General features: G+C 60.9%; 1 protein-coding gene across 2 annotated transcripts; it reads left to right on the top strand.

Annotated features, from left to right (window-relative positions):
- The first annotated feature begins 2,979 nt into the window (after nt 1-2,979).
- On the top strand, nt 2,980-16,093 carry SLC4A3 (solute carrier family 4 member 3). 2 transcript variants are annotated; one of them, XM_057745153.1, is made up of 22 exons: nt 2,980-3,030; nt 3,362-3,527; nt 4,133-4,413; nt 4,551-4,666; nt 5,073-5,272; nt 6,841-6,989; nt 7,141-7,321; nt 7,803-7,938; nt 8,221-8,404; nt 8,826-8,925; nt 9,391-9,575; nt 10,244-10,469; nt 10,678-10,896; nt 11,298-11,446; nt 11,628-11,822; nt 12,274-12,492; nt 12,818-12,907; nt 13,431-13,597; nt 14,062-14,315; nt 14,638-14,807; nt 14,965-15,138; nt 15,788-16,093. In XM_057745153.1, the coding sequence occupies exons 1-22, from the start codon at nt 2,980-2,982 to the stop codon at nt 15,863-15,865; spliced, it is 3,690 nt and encodes a 1,229-aa protein (XP_057601136.1). In that variant the 3' UTR covers nt 15,866-16,093. The 2 variants fall into 2 exon arrangements, with proteins under 2 accessions (XP_057601136.1, XP_057601135.1); XM_057745152.1 differs by having other exon boundaries at nt 5,046-5,272.
- Nucleotides 16,094-17,102: the final 1,009 nt, after the last annotated feature.

Here is a 17,102-nt window from a genome sequence, read left to right as displayed (position 1 = left end):
GGACTTTCCTGAGCCCTTCCTTCTGCCCAGGATGCTTCTTCTGCTTCCCCAACCTGCCCCTCATTGCACAGCTGGTTCTTCCATACCCTTCAGGTCTTTGCTCGTCTCCCCCTTACAGAGTACGTTCTTCACTATGCTACCTGAGTGTTCCCTGTAAATGTGCTTCCCCCCCATGGCGCTTGCCACATTTCATAATTATAAATTTATGTATTTGCTTGTTTGTTGTCTGTAAGCTGCCCCAGGGCAGGGACCATGTCAGGTTTTCTTCACTGATGTATACCCAACACCTGGCGTAGAGTGTAGTGTGTGGATCTTGGTTTACACACTTGGGAGTGCAGAAAACATTACAGCATTTTCAAAACAACCTTTTATTTCAAACCCCCATTCCATGGGGTTGGCAGGGCTTACTGACCCCCCCTCCCATCTCAGGGAGCAAGGGAACTTCCTTCTGCTTTGCTGATTGGGGAGGGCAAAGGGTGGCTCCTCCACCCTCTCCCTCCCCCTCAGCTTCTGGCCAAGACCCTGCAGGTCTTGCTAACCTTTTCTTTTTCTTCCTCTGCATACCTAACTAGGTTTCCTGAGACTTTGGCTCTGCATGAACAAAAGGCAGAAAGGCTTGCTGGCTTTCTCTCCGACCCATTACCCCCCACAAAAAACAAACTCCAAAGCAGGCTAACTGCTCTGGTGGAATTGGGGGAGGAGAAAGGACCTAGACTCATGTCAAAATGTCACCCTAGCACAAATGAGCTGAAAGGTGGGCTCCACAGGGCAAGAGAAACTTCAAGGACAGGAGGTGCTGTCTGGGATTGGGTTTGTCTCAAAGCTGAGTCCAGGTTTACTGACGGACACATGGATTATGTCGGGATAAATCACTGCAGAGTAACAACAACAGTCTTGAGGCTGGAAGTCTGAGATCAAGATGCCAGCAGGGCCATGTTACCTCTGAAGGCCCAAGGAAAAGATCTGTTCCAAGCCTCTCTCCCAACTTTTGGTAGTTCTTGGGCCTGTGGCAGCAAGGCTCCAACCTTCACATGGCATTCTCCCCAAGTACGTCTGTGTCCATATCCCTCCTTTTTAGAAAGACACCACTCATATTGGAAAAGGAGCCCATCCTACCCCAGTATGACCTTATTTCCAAATAAGGTCATCTTCGGAGGTACTGGGGGTTAGGATTTCAACCTATGAATCGGTGATGCGCGCGCGCGTGCGTGCGTGCGTGTGTGGTGGTGGTGGGGACACAATTCAACCCACAGCAGATGGGTCTCACATCCAGAGTTTTGGGGCACAGTTCACACACTCTACTTACACATAGCTGGCTCTCATGTGGGTGTCTTGGTTCACGCTTTGCGCGGCCTGTGAGACTGGGAGGCCGATCACATCTCTTTCCCTGAAAGAGGCTTGGAGCCAGAAACGGCCGTGGCTGAGACATACACCAGTGCTGCCTTGTGAGCAGCCAGCTTCTCAGCCATGACCATGGCAGGGTAACAAGCCTCCCTGAATCTTGGTTGCACAGGGCTGCTGGTGCAAAGCAAAGTGCTCAGGGGATACTAGCTGCTTTCCCCTCTCCTCCTGTCGGCTCTGAATGTATAATCTTCAGAATTCTACAGTTCTGAGAATCTTCCTTCTGGTTGAGCTGACACCCGAGTGAGGTCAGGGCTGGGAGAGGGTGAATTACATGCCCAAGGTCACAGGGTTAAACCTCTTCCCCACACAGAGCTCATCATGCCCAGCACCCTGTTGCCCCCCATCCCCCCCTCCTCCCAGGGCAAGCTTGGTTTCTCTCTCCTGGGCCTGGCCCCTCCCCTGCCCATCAGCTCCATCTTGAGTTCTCCCCCCACATCCTCCTAAGTTCTCCTAAGGATTCAGGGACGTGGCTCCATCAGCTATTAATGAGGGTCTATTAAGGACACGGCATTGCTCTAGGTGCCCAATTTCAGCAAGACCCCAGAGGGTCAAGTTGGGATCCAGTCGTTCCTTCCAAGGACCTTTGCCCTCGGAGAAGGAGATGTGACCTCAGGGAGTGGAAAAGGGGGAGAGAGGCTGTGGAAACACAGGATCTTAGAGCTGGATGGAACTTTGGAACAGTCCGATTCCAGGTCCCTCTGGCTACGTTGGGGAAACCGAGGCCCAGGGAGGAGAGGTAACTGCCAAGGTCAAATGCTGGGCGGTGCCTGGTGGCAGAAGTCAGGCATCTGGGGCTATATCGGGATTGAAGGGACAGGTGGTGGGTGCTCCCCCAGCTCTGCGAGCTCAGTTCCCAAGGCTGGAGGGGCTGGCATCTGCGGAGGGGTCTCCTCCAGGGCTTTTGCCAGGAGGGGAAGCAAAAAGCAAGGTGGTGCGTGAATCTGGGGATTGTGGGAGTGGAGGGCGGCGCTCCCGCCCCCGGCAACGCGTGGGGCGCGGGAGAAGGGGTTGGGGCGCAGGCAGGGTCCTGCGGGGGCTGGCGCGTGGGGGCCCGACCGGCCGGGGCGGGGTGAGTCACCACCACCCGCCCGCTCCCATTGTGCGGCCCAGCAGCGGCGGCGGCGGCGGAGCTGCGGAGCCGAGCGCGAGGAGGTGGAGCCGCGGGCTCCGGGCTCCGGCGCCTGCGTCCGCCCGGCCCGCCTGGCTCGCCGCGGCCGCGGGCGCCCCCCGGCCGTCCGGCCCTGCGCGGCGACAGGCCCCGGAGCGAGCGCGGGAGGGAGATGGGGCGCGGCGGCCGGCCCGAGCCCCGCATGCATCGGAGCCCCGAGGTACCGCAGGGCGGGGCGGGGCGCGGCGGGCCGGGCCCCGGGGCGTCCCGGGCGCGGCGGGGCCTCTATGGGCGCGCGGGCGGGCGGGGGATCCGGCTCTGGGGAGGGGGAGGGGGCGGCCGCGCGAAGCTCCTGACCCCGCCCTCCTCCCCCAGGGCTCCCCGTTAGGTCCGCGCAGCGCCCCCTTCTTCTCACCTGGGTCACGGGTCCCTCAGTGAGTCACAGCCTTCCAAGCGCCTCTCCGGACATGGCCAACGGAGTGATTCAGCCGCCCGGGGGCGCCTCCCCCCTACCCCAGGTGACTGATGCTTGTGGGGGTAGGAGAAGTGGAGGGGCAGGGACCTCAAGGAGGAGAGTGGGGGTCTTCTGGTCGACCCTGGGACCCTGCGCCCCCAGATCCAGGGATGGAGCTGGGCAGGAGACATGGAGAAAGTGGGAGTCTTTTAGTATTTTTCGGATCTGTTGCCCCCTCTCCTCCAAAGCCCTGGAAGCCTGGGAAGTTGACCTCAGCCTGGGCCACAGGGAGTAGAAGATGGAGTCTGCTGGTCTCCCCCACCTCCACCTAGGGCTTGGAGTTGGGGTGGGTGTGTGGCAGCAAGGGTGCTTAGAAGAGGCTGTTGGGTTTGCAGGTCCGGGTGCCCTTGGAGGAGCCCCCTCTGAGTCCAGACATGGAGGAGGAGGACGATGACTTGGGCAAGACCTTGGCTGTGAGCAGGTTTGGGGACCTCATCAGCAAGCCCCCAGCCTGGGACCCCGAGAAGCCCAGCCGCAGCTACAGCGAGCGGGACTTTGAGTGTGGGTAGCCTGGGGACCCCTAGTGTGGCCGCCCTCACTGCCATCACCTTCATTGCCACCATCACCGTGCTCACCACTGGCTTGGTCACCTGGTGCCATCTTATGTTGGACGCTGTGTTGGACGCTGTGCTGGGCCACCATGCCGTGTTAAGTCATCCTGCCTCACTCACCCATCACCTGTCTGCCTGCCAGGGGAGCTGGGCCCCAGACACAGGGGAGATGTAGGGAGATGGGCCTGAGGCCTCCCTTGGTGACCTTCATCATCCTCAAGGTTCTATCATACCTCTGGCCCTGCTCTCTTCTCTCAGCCACCCCTCCTCCCCTCCTTAGCTCTGCTGACTCTACCTTTCCCTTCCTTGCTGTGTCCTGTCCTCTCATCCCCTCATCCTCCCTGTCATGACCTCCCCTCTCCATCACTCCATCCCCCCACTCTATCAGGCCTTACCAGTGACAGGCTATGGATACAGGTGTTGGGGGGAGCCTGACTCTGGAGGAAGGACTAGGGTGCTCTTGTTTGAGGCCTTGAGCTAGAATAAGGTGTGTGCCCCTAGGGTGGTGGGGGGCCCCCTTCTGCGGGGCCCCAACCGACTCTCCTGCACCCCCAGTTCACCGGCACACATCCCACCACACCCACCACCCGCTCTCGGCGCGCCTGCCTCCACCCCACAAGCTGCGGCGACTGCCCCCCACCTCTGCCCGGCAAACCAGGAGGAAGAGGAAGAAGGAGAAAACCTCTGCTCCCCCCTCCGAGGGCACCCCTCCCATCCAGGAGGAGGGGGGAGCCGGAGTGGATGAGGAGGAGGAGGAAGAGGAGGTGGAAGAGGAAGGGGAATCTGAGGCAGAACCTGTGGAGCCCCCACCCTCAGGGTCCCCACCGAAAGCAAAGGTAAGGTCTGCCCCCAAGGAGGGCTGGCTGCTCAGGGAGAGGTGCGGAGAGGAGGGGAGGCCTGGTGAGGTGGGGGGTAGGGGGAGTGACGGGGCTGAGTTGGGCAGGGACCCAGGGCACATGCGGTTTATCCACAGTTCTCCATTGGAAGTGACGAGGATGACAGTCCTGGCCTCTCAGGGAGGGCCGCCTTCACCAAGCCCCTGCCCTCGGTGGGCCCCCGCTCCGACAAGAGCCCCCAGCACTCGGTCAGGTACTGGCCTCCAGCCTGGCCCAGAGCGGGTCCCAGGCTCCTTCCTGACCACAGAGAAGAAGCTAGGAGGAGAGGAGAGGGGCAGAGGAGGCGGGGAGGGCATGCCTCTTCTCTGCGTGATTGACAAGGAGGAGAGAACCAGAGGGCTGGCTGGGAGAGTCCTCCAGGAGGGAGAGGGTGTCTGGTGGAGAGGAGGACTGGGACAAAGAGGAATTGGGGACCAGTGTGATGGGGGTAGGGAGGTGGAGGTAAGCTTTTCCTCTGCTCAGGAGGAGCCTGTGTTTAGTCCCCAGGGGACTACTCCAGGCCCCGTCCCAAGCTGGGATAGGGCAGAGGAACCCCCTAACCTGGCCCTTCTCCACTGAGGTTCCCTGCCAAGTTCAAGGTTGCTATGTTTCCTCCCCAGCTCCCCTAGTCCCCGGGCCCGGGTCTCCCGGGTCATCGGAGAGAAGAGTCGGCCGTGGAGCCCATCAGCTAGCTATGACCTTCGGGAGCGGCTGTGCCCAGGCAGTGCCCTGGGCAGCCTGGGTGGCCCGGAGCAGCAGGTGCCCACTGATGAGGCGGAGGCCCAGATGCTGGGCTCTGCGGACCTGGATGACATGAAGAGTGAGTGACACCCACTCCCATGGGCGCCCAGCCTGTGAGGGACCTTGGAGAGGCTCTGTGGTCTCTCCTGCCCAGGGCTGAGTCCCTCTGTGGTATCCCTGTCTGCTGGAACGTGGCCAGTGATGGGGAGCTCACTGCCTCATCAAACCATGCCTCGGGCACCAGAGCTGAGATTTCCCCTCACGATACCTCTGCCCTTCCGTCCTGCTTGTGTCCCCTGAGTCACCCCCGGAATAAGGCAGCGCTTCTTCCACATGACATTTGGAGACATCATTGTACGCCCCGCCCCTGAGGCTCCTCTTCTCCGGGCAGACTCTTTTTACCCACTTTGAACCAGCCCCCTGAGCCCCAACCACTCTTCCAGGCCCTGCTTCTGCCTATGTCGGGGCCCCCCACTCCCACCACACCACCCTCGGCTGGGCCTGGCTGTGATCTCGGCACATTCCTTCCATCTTATCAGTGCCCTGGTTTCTGTGCCACCTGTCATCACCCATGGGGCTCTGTGCCCAGGCCAGGGGCATCACTAAGCCCGCCCTCCTCCCCCTTGGAATCACAGTGTGTGTGTGGGGGGGGGTGGTGGGGAGGGCTTTGAGCTCAATACGTCATGGAAAGTTGCCAGGGCCTGAGGACAGGGACAGGAACAATCCGATGGCGGCAGCAGCAGCAGCAGCGGTGGCAGCAGGATGGGGGGGGCCAGGGGGAGGGCGTGTGTACAGACCCAGGGTGGGGGCTGGAGGCAGCAGGGAGCAGGCTCGGGGACCCGGGGAGTCGGGGTCGGGAGAGCCGGCCACTTCCAGCTCTGGTTGTATGAGGTCCACTGCTGTCCAGGCTCCCACCTCTTGGGAGAGCCGGGACTCTGGGAGGGAGCAGGGGCTGAGGCCGCGGCTGCCTGGGGAATGACGAGTCCACTGGAGGAGGTCACGGAGCCCAATGGGGCACCGAGCCCTGGGCTCGGGGATGCTCTGGCCCCCAGCCCCCAAGACTCGCTGGCCTCAGGGGACTTAGAGATGTTTGTGCTGGACCTTGAGGACTATGACCTGTGGGAGTCCATCAGGGGCCAGCTGAGCCCCATGGCGGGGGGACCGGCTTGTGAGTAACTGGGCTGCTGGCCTTCCCCCAGCTGCGGGCCTGGAAGGGGCAGGTGGGGAGGAAGGGAGGGAAGCTGTGCCTGAGTCCGCTTGGATGTGTACCCATGGGGGGGCGTGGATGCCGAGGGGCGCAGGGAAAGTGCTGAGGGCATGGGGCCTGGTGACTTAATGTGGGTCCTGGCGCTGCAGAGTGAGGGGCAGTGGCCATGGCTGGGCTGTGGACTGAGCTGGGGGTCTGCCTTTTTACTGGGGCTTAGCCAGTGTCCCCCTTGTGACTTTGGACTCGTCCTTTCCCCTCTCTGGGCCTCAGCCTCCTTGTGTTTGAAATGGCCACACTGGACCTTGTGGTTTTGTCAGCATGGCCCCTGGGTGACTGTGGTGCCCCCTAAGTAGACTGGCTGGGCAGAGCTGGAGGGGCTGGCCATGACCCCGACGCCCTGAGCTGGAGCCCTGGGACCCTCAAGCCCACCTCTTCTGCAGGTCACCGGCTGGAGGACAACCCTGGTGTGCGGCGGCACCTGGTAAAGAAGCCGTCTCGGACGCAGGGCGGGAGGGGCAGCCCCAGTGGCCTGGCTCCCATCCTGCGCAGGAAGAAGAAGAAGAAGCAGCTGGACCGGAGGCCTCATGAGGTACCGGCCCCCGAGGGGGTGGGCCTTTGGCTCCCTCTCGCCTCTCCTTCCCCCCTTCTCCCTCCCTCCCTGCCTGGCCCATTGCCATGTCCCCAGGACAGCCAGTCCCACCTGGCGGCCCCTAGGTCCTCACCCTTGGCGTCCACCCCAGGTGTTTGTGGAGCTGAACGAGCTGATGCTGGACCGCAGCCAGGAGCCCCACTGGCGGGAGACAGCCCGCTGGATCAAGTTTGAGGAGGATGTGGAGGAAGAGACAGAGCGCTGGGGGAAGCCCCATGTGGCCTCGCTCTCCTTCCGCAGCCTGCTGGATCTCAGGAGGACCATCGCCCACGGTAGGGGCCCTGCAGGCCCGGCCCTGGCACTGCCAGGGCCTCTTCACGGACCACAGAGCTCAGCCTGTGCCGGGCTGCCCAGCTCTGGGGACTACTCCCTGGAGCCCTGGGGCCAGGTGAGGTCTGGCTGCCACTTTGGGGACATGGGGTCCAGCTGCCTGCACAGCCATAAGCTCTGAGGGGCGGGGCTGTGCCCTGGTACCTGGCAGTGTACCTAAGGCACAGTAGGTGTCTGTCCACGTGCAGTAAACCGACAGGTGACCCCCTCTCTGGGCAAGGAGGGGCTGTGCCCTCACCCCGTGCTCCCTTTTCGCATCCCTCTTGGGCTGGGCTGGGCCCACAGGGAGCTGTGTATCTGCCTAGGTACATCGGGCACTTGGCTCACCCAGCATGTTTGCCTGCCCTTGGGGAGCAAGGCCGCTGGGGGGTAGTTCTTTTCTATCTGATGGGACTGTGCTCTGTCCCCTGACTGTGCCCCCAGGAGCTGCCCTCCTGGACCTGGAGCAGACCACTCTGCCAGGCATTGCACACCTCGTGGTGGAGACTATGATTGTGTCTGACCAGATCCGGCCGGAGGACAGGGCCAGTGTCCTTCGCACCCTGCTGCTGAAACACAGGTGCCAGGGTGGGGCATCTGGGAGGGGGCCTTCAGGTTCGGCTGCCTTTCTAGGAGCATAGACTCTCCTGATTGGCTCTCCAGCCTCTGCTTGAATGCTCCACATGATGGGGAGCTCATTCCTTTTTTATCTTTGGACAGTACCAACCATTAGAGTGTTCCTTTTTACACTGAGGCAGAAAGGTTGGAGGCCCTGGCCCTCCGTTTCTCATTTCCTCATGATCTCAGTCCACCAAGGGGGCTCTCCTCCTAACCTGCCTTGTCCCCTCTGCCCTGTCCCCAGCCATCCCAATGATGACAAGGACAGTGGCTTCTTTCCCCGAAATGCATCCAGCTCCAGCGTGAACTCGGTCCTAGGGAATCATCACCCAACCCCCAGCCATGGCCCTGACGGTGCAGTGCCTACCATGGCCGATGACCTGGGGGAGCCAGCCCCGCTCTGGCCTCATGACCCTGAGGCCAAGGAGGTCAGTCGCCTTTCTCTGACCCAGGCTGGGGGATGGGGAGGGCTTCCAGTTTCAATGGAGGCCATGGATGGCTTCGTTGAGTGGGTCAGGAAGGTTGGATGCCAGGCGCCATACTAGGCATTTGGGGGACCTGCATGCATAAAGGACCCGTGCTCTGGAGAAACAGAAGTTTAAATGGGATGATGGGGCAGGCCCAGGGGAGCCATTTAAACAAGATAAGGCTCAGGTGGGAGGAGGGGCTTGGAGGAGGGGTCCAGATTCTGGGCACTTCACCAATAGTCCCCAGCCTGGCTGGGGAGGGAGAAAGTAGGGCCAGGATCCAGGGGTTGGAGGGCAGAGTCCAGGCCTGGAGCAAGGGCTGGGAGGGCCTGCCATGGCCTCCGGTCTGGGTCCCAGCCCTATTCCAGTTCTGCGTCCTCAGAAGCCCTTCCACATGCCTGGGGGAGATGGTCATCGGGGGAAAAGCCTGAAGCTGCTGGAGAAGATTCCCGAAGATGCTGAGGCTACTGTTGTGCTTGTGGGTAAGCAGGGCTGGGCCCTGGGGGCAGGGGCTACAGGGTGTGGATGCCTCCACCGCAGTCTGCTTGTCTTGATCTCTGGCCAGCAGCCTGCCTCTTCCATCCCCAACCAGGCTCCCACCTTGCCCCTACTCTTCCTCTCAACCCATCTTGCCTCCAGCCCTTTCTTCCCTAATCCTCTGCCAGCTTCCCGTCCAGTTTTCTGCTATCTTGGACTGCTGCTAGTCCATATAGCACCTTTGTGAGAATTAGAAAAAAGCTCCCCTTCCTTAATACCCTTGATTTACAACTGCTGGTAAATTGTAATAAGTATACAGATATATAAACAAATAGGGCTTCTTTAGATTGGGGTTTCTTTATGCAGTGCACAACCTGCTCAACTGTACATGATGGCCTCAGATATCCCCTCCAGGGCCTGCCTTGACTGCTCCCCATTGCCCAGCACCCTGTGCCTTACTCTTCCCCCAGGCTGTGTGCCTTTCTTGGAGCAGCCAGCAGCAGCCTTTGTGCGCCTGAATGAGGCTGTCCTCTTGGAGTCTGTGCTTGAGGTCCCCGTGCCGGTTCGCTTTCTCTTTGTGATGCTGGGGCCCAGCCACACCAGCACTGACTATCACGAGCTTGGGCGCTCCATTGCCACCCTCATGTCTGACAAGGTGAGTCCGGCAGCCTTCAGGCTGGGCGTTCTAGGCCTGTTTCCCTGACCCCTTCTTGTTCCCTGTCCCTCGCACTGCCCCCAGTGGTACCCATGGGTGCAGGGGTGCTCATGGCCCTCCTGGGTGGAGGCAGCGCTCTGGAGTGGTGGAGGGAGCTGTTAGCCGAAGGAGAAAAGGGAGCCTTGGGTTGGGGCTGTGGGAGGGGGACAAGGAGGTGGATGCAGGAGAGAAGCAGCTCTGAAGTTTCCGACGTGATGTGAGACTTGAAAGGGAATCTGGATTCTCCTGGGCTTGGACAGGAGGATCCTGTAGCCAGGCGTGATGTGCAAAATACTTATCGACCAACAGGATGTGGGCACTTCCCAGGGAGGATGGAGACTGGATTGGTAACTCTGTGCCAGGTGTTACCCTTCGGTTGTCGCATCGTGGGAAAGCTTGGAGGCTCCCAGGGGAGTGGAGGGCACACGCGGGGGTGTTCAGAGCCATGGCCGCCTGCCGGCCAGCAGGAACTTAAGTCAGAATTTTGACAGGCAGACTGGACCCGTGCATGTGGCTGAATGTCCGTCCACCTTGCCTCTGGCTGTGATGGCCCAGCACCTCCTCCCTGAAACCCCCCTCCCAGGGCCTCCCCGGGCCATGGGCTCAGCCCCTGCCTCTCCTGCCCCCAGCTGTTCCACGAGGCTGCCTACCAGGCGGACGACCGGCAGGACCTCCTGAGCGCCATCAGCGAGTTCCTGGATGGCAGCATTGTGATCCCCCCGTCCGAGGTGGAGGGCCGAGACCTGCTGCGCTCCGTGGCTGCCTTCCAGCGCGAGCTGCTCAGGAAGCGGCGGGAGCGCGAGCAGACCAAAGTGGAGATGACCACCCAGGGTGGCTGCGTGGCCCCCGGGAAAGGTCAGACCCTCTGGGGCCCGGAGCCGCCTGCACACATGTCCCCTCCACGGCTCCCGAGGCCCGGACCCCAGCCCCGTCCTGGCTCCTGAGCCTCGCATGCTGGCTTCCAATCCCTGACCCGGGTCTCTGCACTGCATCCCAGGCTGGGAAGGACTGGGCCCAGGGCCCGCTCCAAGCGAGAGGCTCCAGCAGCCCCGTGTTCCCCCAGAGCTGGTGATGGAGTTGGGGAGCTCCGAGGCGGCCCCGGATGACGACCCCCTGCTGCGCACGGGCTCGGTGTTTGGGGGGCTTGTCCGGGACGTGAAGCGCCGGTACCCGCACTACCCCAGCGACCTTCGGGACGCCCTGCACTCCCAGTGCGTGGCCGCCGTGCTCTTCATCTACTTCGCTGCCCTCAGCCCTGCCATCACCTTCGGGGGGCTGCTAGGTGAGGGGGCGGGAGAGAGGTGGGCGGGCTGTGTCACCTGCAGGGTTTCTGGGTCAGGGCGTCTCAGGGGTCACCTCGGGGGGCTGGTGGGTGAGCGGGGATCACCTCCCGTGTGACCATCTTAAGGAGCTGCTGGGTCAGGGCGCCCCGCTGCTCATTTCTGGGATGACTGTAAAGTGAGGGGGGGTGGGATGGGTGCAAGGGGTGGGGGATCTGGTGATCACCCCGGGGGGCTGTGGTGAGGGGCCGGAGGGCTGAGAGTGGAGAGAGGCCCTGTCTGCCACTCTGGGGGGCTGCTTCACTTCTCTTGGGTCCCCAGGGTAGGGGAAGCTAGACGAAAAGGAGGGGCCGGGTGGAAGGAGCCAGGCCAGGGCCATCCCACTGACCCTTGCCCACCCCAGGGGAGAAGACGGAGGGGCTGATGGGTGTGTCTGAGCTGATCGTGTCCACGGCTGTGCTTGGCGTCCTCTTCTCTCTGCTGGGGGCCCAGCCGCTGCTCGTGGTTGGCTTCTCGGGGCCACTGCTCGTCTTTGAAGAAGCCTTCTTCAAGGTGACAGCCATCCTGCCTCTCCCCAGGGGTCATCTGCTCCACCCCCTGCCCCTGGCCCAGGTGATGGGCCCCTGGGGTCTCTCCCTCCTTTCCCTCCGGGCTCACCTCCCGCCTGTCCCGTGGGGCCCTGACGTCCACGGCAGACGGCTGTGGGCGACCACCTATCTCTCCCGACCTCTAGTTCTGCCGAGCCCAGGACCTGGAGTACCTCACGGGCCGGGTGTGGGTTGGCCTCTGGCTGGTGGTCTTTGTCCTTGCCCTGGTGGCCGCGGAAGGCAGCTTCCTGGTCCGCTACATCTCGCCTTTCACCCAGGAGATCTTCGCCTTCCTCATCTCGCTCATTTTCATCTATGAGACCTTCCACAAGCTCTACAAGGTGGAGGCCCCGGGAGGTCTTGGGGGTGGTGTAGGTGGGGGCTGGGCAGCGCCCTGGGAAGGCGAGCACCTGGGGTGGGGGTGTGGAGCACTGGGGGGGGGAGGGGACAAGGAGGAACGCTCTGTAGGGTGTGGATGTGGGGGGTTGAGGATGCCCTAGGCTAGGTCTGAGCCGAAGGGCAGGGAGTCAGACCTAGAGGCTTCAAGTCCAGGATTCACCTGCACAGGTATGGGACGGAAGGGGGCATTGTCAGTGCTGCGCGGCTGGGGGTCCTTGGGTCACTGTGTGTAGAGGAGAGGCGTGCGTGTGTGAGACGGAGCCGGATGTCCTGTGTTATGTTGCCCGGTCAGGTGTGGGAGGGGCCGGCCCTCTCCCTCACAGGTGTACGGATGCTGTGAAATCAGGGTCACCTGCCCACATGAGCACTGGGACAACCTCGTAACCCACACAGGTGTTCACGGAGCACCCACTGCTGCCATTCTACCCCCCTAAGGGGGCCCTGGAGGCTGAGCTGGACCTGAATGGGAGTGCCCCGCCCCCCACCGAGGGGCTGCCGGGCCCCAGGAACCAGCCCAACACGGCTCTGCTGTCCCTCATCCTCATGCTTGGGACCTTTCTCATTGCCTTCTTCCTGCGCAAGTTCAGAAACAGCCGCTTCCTGGGTGGCAAGGTGCGTGGCCAGCGGGAGTGGGGCCTGCGGGGTCCCTCAGTTCCTGCTGTCACTGCCAGGCTCCGCTCCAGAGAGGACCCGCCCCCTCCTCCCAGTCACGTCCACACAGCCCCCACCCCTGTGTGAAGTCTCAGGGAAGTGTAATCAGGAGAGGAACGCCCTCCCGGGCTGGGCTGGCACCTGTGGGGTTTAAAGGGACAGGTCAGGGGACTTCCGGCTCCCGCCCAGGCCTGAGAATGGTCCTGGTAAAAAGCTCCCGTGTGAGTCCCCTGACCCTCCTCTCCATCCACCTTTTGCTCCCTTCCCCTGATGGGCCCCTCTCAAGGCTCGCCGCGTCATCGGGGACTTCGGCATCCCCATCTCCATTCTGGTGATGGTCCTGGTGGATTACTCCATTACAGACACCTACACACAGGTGAGTGAGTCCCGACCCCCTCCGGCAGCTGGTTCTCACCCCAGGGCCCTGAGATGGAGGCCATAACAGGTCCCCACTGCCCCAGCAGCCAGTCAGGGCTGGAACCCAGCTTTCCTAGTGGAGTGGCTACGTGCTGGGCCCGCACAGGGGTGGGTGGCCTGGGGGTTTCAGAAGCAGCCGTGTGGTCCAGCTGAGGAGGCCAGCCAGGGTGTCTGGGGCTGTGTGTGACCCTTAGTCAAGACTCCAGGAGGAGCAGGTGTGGGACTGGGGGCAGAATGACAGGTGCCCCCACAGCAGGTCTCCTGACAGCTCTGGGGCTCAGGGAGAAGGTATATCATTTCCTCCTTTGCTCCCAGACCCTTGGAGGAACAGTGACCTTGGAGAATACAAAATTAATTCTCCCCAAACCTGTTCACACCCAATTCCCCGGAGCCCTGGTCCTGGGGACACAGAGCTAGGCAGGAACAGCCGCCACGTGGAGCTGTTCGTGTTCCTGACCCCCATCTTCCTTCTGGCCGTGCAGAAGCTGACCGTGCCCACGGGGCTCTCAGTGACCTCCCCCCATAAGCGCACGTGGTTCATCCCGCCCCTCGGCAGCGCCCGTCCTTTCCCGCCCTGGATGATGGTGGCAGCCGCCGTGCCTGCCCTTCTGGTCCTCATCCTGATCTTCATGGAGACACAAATCACTGCGTAAGGGGGCTCGGGGGAGGAGTGGGAAGCCGTGGGATTGGCGGCCGGAGGGTGTCCGTGGGCCTGGGGCACGGTTTCCCGTGGTGCTTTGACGTGATGTCTGTCTGTCACCACCACCACTCGCAGGGTGGCACTTGACAGTCCTCAGAACACCCTGGCAGCATGTTCTCGCAGCCAGGGATGCTCACATGTATCTCATTTTGGTTAAACCACAATGACGTGGTGAGAGCTGGCATCCGGCTTTTGTGGTGTTTTAAATATCCGCAGTATGGGAATTTGGCTCCAATTTGCTTAAATGTGAGAACTTAAATTTGAGAGCTTGAAGGAGGAAGCTGGCAGGTCCTGGGGAAGCTCTGCTCTGCAGTCCCCCCACCTCCCACCCCGCGTCCCTGCTGTGCATGCCTGGCCCTGCCGCTGCCCACCCTCCCCCCGACTCACCTTCACCCCCCGCCCTCTCCCCACAGGCTCATCGTCAGCCAGAAGGCGCGGAGGCTGCTCAAAGGCTCCGGCTTCCACCTGGACCTGCTTCTGATCGGCTCCCTGGGTGGGCTCTGTGGGTTGTTTGGGTTGCCTTGGCTCACGGCCGCCACCGTCCGCTCAGTGACCCACGTAAATGCGCTGACTGTTATGCGCACCGCCATCGCGCCCGGCGACAAGCCCCAGATCCAGGAGGTGCGGGAGCAGCGGGTCACGGGAGTGCTCATCGCCAGCCTTGTGGGTGAGAGTGCCCACTTTGCAAGGTCCCGGCCGCCACCCCGCAGACTTGCCTTCTTGGACCTTGAATCCTTTCTCCATCCCAGGCTTGACCCAGATCCCTTCTGAGTTTCCAAACGCATCATGACTGGCCCCTGCTCTGACCCCCAAACCTGCTTCTTGACACTCCATGTGCCTTTTCTCTTGAGCCCTTTCTTGGTTCTGTATCCTCCTCCGTCTTCTCTTGGTCACAGTGATGAGGCCCAGCTCATCCCCTCCCCACCAGGCCCATCCATCCTCATGGGGGCTGTCTGAGGGGTCATGTAGCTGTGTGTCACCTGCTCCAGGCCTGTCCATCGTCATGGGGGCTGTGCTGCGCCGGATCCCGCTGGCCGTACTCTTCGGGATTTTCCTGTACATGGGGGTCACATCGCTGTCCGGTATCCAGCTGTCCCAGCGTCTGTTGCTCATCCTCATGCCGGCAAAACACCATCCTGAACAGCCCTATGTGACCAAGGTAGGGCCAGTAAGCATGGAGGTGGGGAGGCAGGGTGATGGGGAGGGGTTGCCGAGATCCCTGGGCTGGAGGTGGACACGATGACTCTGAAGGATAAGCTGGGATCTGGGGAGCTGAGTTCCCAAAGATGTGATGAGACCTGACTCCTGTTCCCCAGGTGAAGACCTGGCGGATGCACCTGTTTACATGCATCCAGCTGGGCTGTATTGCACTGCTCTGGGTGGTCAAGTCCACGGCAGCCTCTCTCGCCTTTCCCTTCCTGCTGCTGCTCACGGTGCCACTGAGGCGTTGCCTTCTGCCCCGGCTCTTCCAAGACAGGGAGCTGCAGGCGGTAAGGGGTGGTGCTTGGGGCCGTCTTAGGGGGCACGGCCCTGGGTGCCAGTCTCTGCTGTTGTGTGACCACAGGCAAGTTACCTAATGTTCTGAAATCTCATTTGCGTCCGTATGACGGGGGCTACTAATAGATTCTCCCTTATAGGATCGTGGTGAGGATTAAACACGAATCCAGGTAAAACAATGAGAACGCTGGTTTGGTGTGAAGGAAGCACAGGGCTGCTGTAGACAGCTGTGCAGGTTGTGTCCTGAACACAAGCACACAGCTGAGGGATGAGTGGGGTGGGGTGGTGCTGAAAGCCGTCCTGAGCCCCGTTTTTGTGTCAGCTCGAGGAAGGGACATCTCTTTGAAAGTTGTCCACCCACACATGGTGTATACAAAGGCACCACAGGAGCTTGGAGCCCCAGGAAAGTACTTGTGTGTGGTCGCTGCTATCATTGTCATTATTATTAGGAGGTATCCCTGGGGGGTGACTTGAAAGTTTCGGCTAGAGGGAAATGATTCAGCCTGGGGCCATGTCTCTGTAGACAGTGAGGCCTGGCAAGGTCTGGGGGCAGTGAGGGCTGCCGGCCGGAGGAGGGGCTGGGGAATGGGAGGTGGTGCGTCCACTCCCCTGCTTCTCCCAACCTTCCACTCTCTTCTGCAGCTGGACTCCGAAGATGCTGAACCAAACTTTGACGAGGACGGCCAGGATGAGTACAACGAGCTGCACATGCCCGTGTGATCCTCCACCATGGTGCCCCTCAGAGACCCTGACACCTTAGTGATCGACACCGGGCCCCAGTCAGAGCCCAGCCCCAGGGCCAGTGGGCTCCTCATGACCCAGAGATGTGCCTGGAACCACTACTGATGCCACGGCCAGAGTGGCCCCCTGACTCTGTCCCGGGCACTGACCTCGTCTCATGCAGACCCTTTCACAGACTAGACCGGCACAGGCTTTGAGCTCATTATAACCACACTCCTTGTCTTGTGTCTGCCTCACTTTCTTGGTTCCATCTCTGGTTTCCCGGGTCATACTTATCCATCTGGACTTGGAAGAATTGGAAGAATTCTATTTTCAGGGTCATCAAAGTCAGGGAGAGTTTTGAGGCAAGGACAGAATTCTTAGGGGAAAGGGAGAGAATCAAGACCACAGAAGGTCAGAGCTGGGCCTTATCATCACCCCCTCGACCCCCCCTGAAGTACAGTTGAAGAGCTGGAGGCTCAAGGTCTGGCTCAAGGTCATATGCTGTTAATCCAGCCTCTGCTTAGATGGGGGAGGGGAGAGGGAGGAGGTTGCTCTGCTTTAGCCACTGGGGAAATCATAGCGTCCCAACGGCTGTGGGGCTACAGAGGGGAATGGAAAATGTTTATTTTCTTTTCCTGATCCTTGGCTGTCTCAAGAACAGGGGCAGTAGCTGCCCAATCCCCTAGACGCCAGGGTTGTGCTGGATGTGGGGTCCCTGGACCATTTTAGATTCTTCTGGCCTAACAGAGGCAGTTCTGGGATTCCTGAGGCCACTCCTTGTGCAACCGTCTTTGTTATGCCAGAAATAACCTGGGAGGCCTTGAAGAGGGTGCAAACTGGGAGCCCATTGCGTCACGGTTGCTAGGCAACCAGCAGCGTGGTTGAGCGGCTGTCCCTGTGTTTTTGCCCTCTGGTGGCCGTTCTCTCACACTTCAGGCTCTGTCTGGACTGGGCCTGGGTAGCACTGCCACCTGGTGGACTTTCAAGCACATTTAGTTCCTCCTAGGGAGACAAAGGGGTGAGGCAGAGAAGTGCCATGGACTTCCAAAGCCCTGGGCAGCTCTGAGCATCAAGAGCCAGGATGCCTCAACCCTATGTTAGCCATTTCCTCTAGAGCCGGCCCAAGTTCTTCCTTACCCTTTCTCCAGTTTCCTCTCAGGCGTTCAGGCCACCAGCTAGAGCCCTTAAGGTGGTCAAGAAAGAAGGGACAGATCGCTGTGAGGCTGTTGTGTTC

Source organism: Hippopotamus amphibius, chromosome 8, assembly GCF_030028045.1.
Source record: "Hippopotamus amphibius kiboko isolate mHipAmp2 chromosome 8, mHipAmp2.hap2, whole genome shotgun sequence".
NCBI classification, from domain to species: domain Eukaryota; kingdom Metazoa; phylum Chordata; class Mammalia; order Artiodactyla; family Hippopotamidae; genus Hippopotamus; species Hippopotamus amphibius.
This window is presented reverse-complemented; position numbering and strand designations above follow the sequence as displayed.

Coding starts and splice junctions, on each gene's coding strand:
- SLC4A3 (XM_057745152.1), top strand. CDS start 2,980: ATGGCCAACGGAGTGATTCAGCCGCCCGGGGGCGCCTCCCCCCTACCC. Junction 3,031..3,361: donor GCGCCTCCCCCCTACCCCAG/GTGACTGATGCT, acceptor TTGGGTTTGCAG/GTCCGGGTGCCCTTGGAGGA. Junction 6,990..7,140: donor TGGACCGGAGGCCTCATGAG/GTACCGGCCCCC, acceptor CGTCCACCCCAG/GTGTTTGTGGAGCTGAACGA.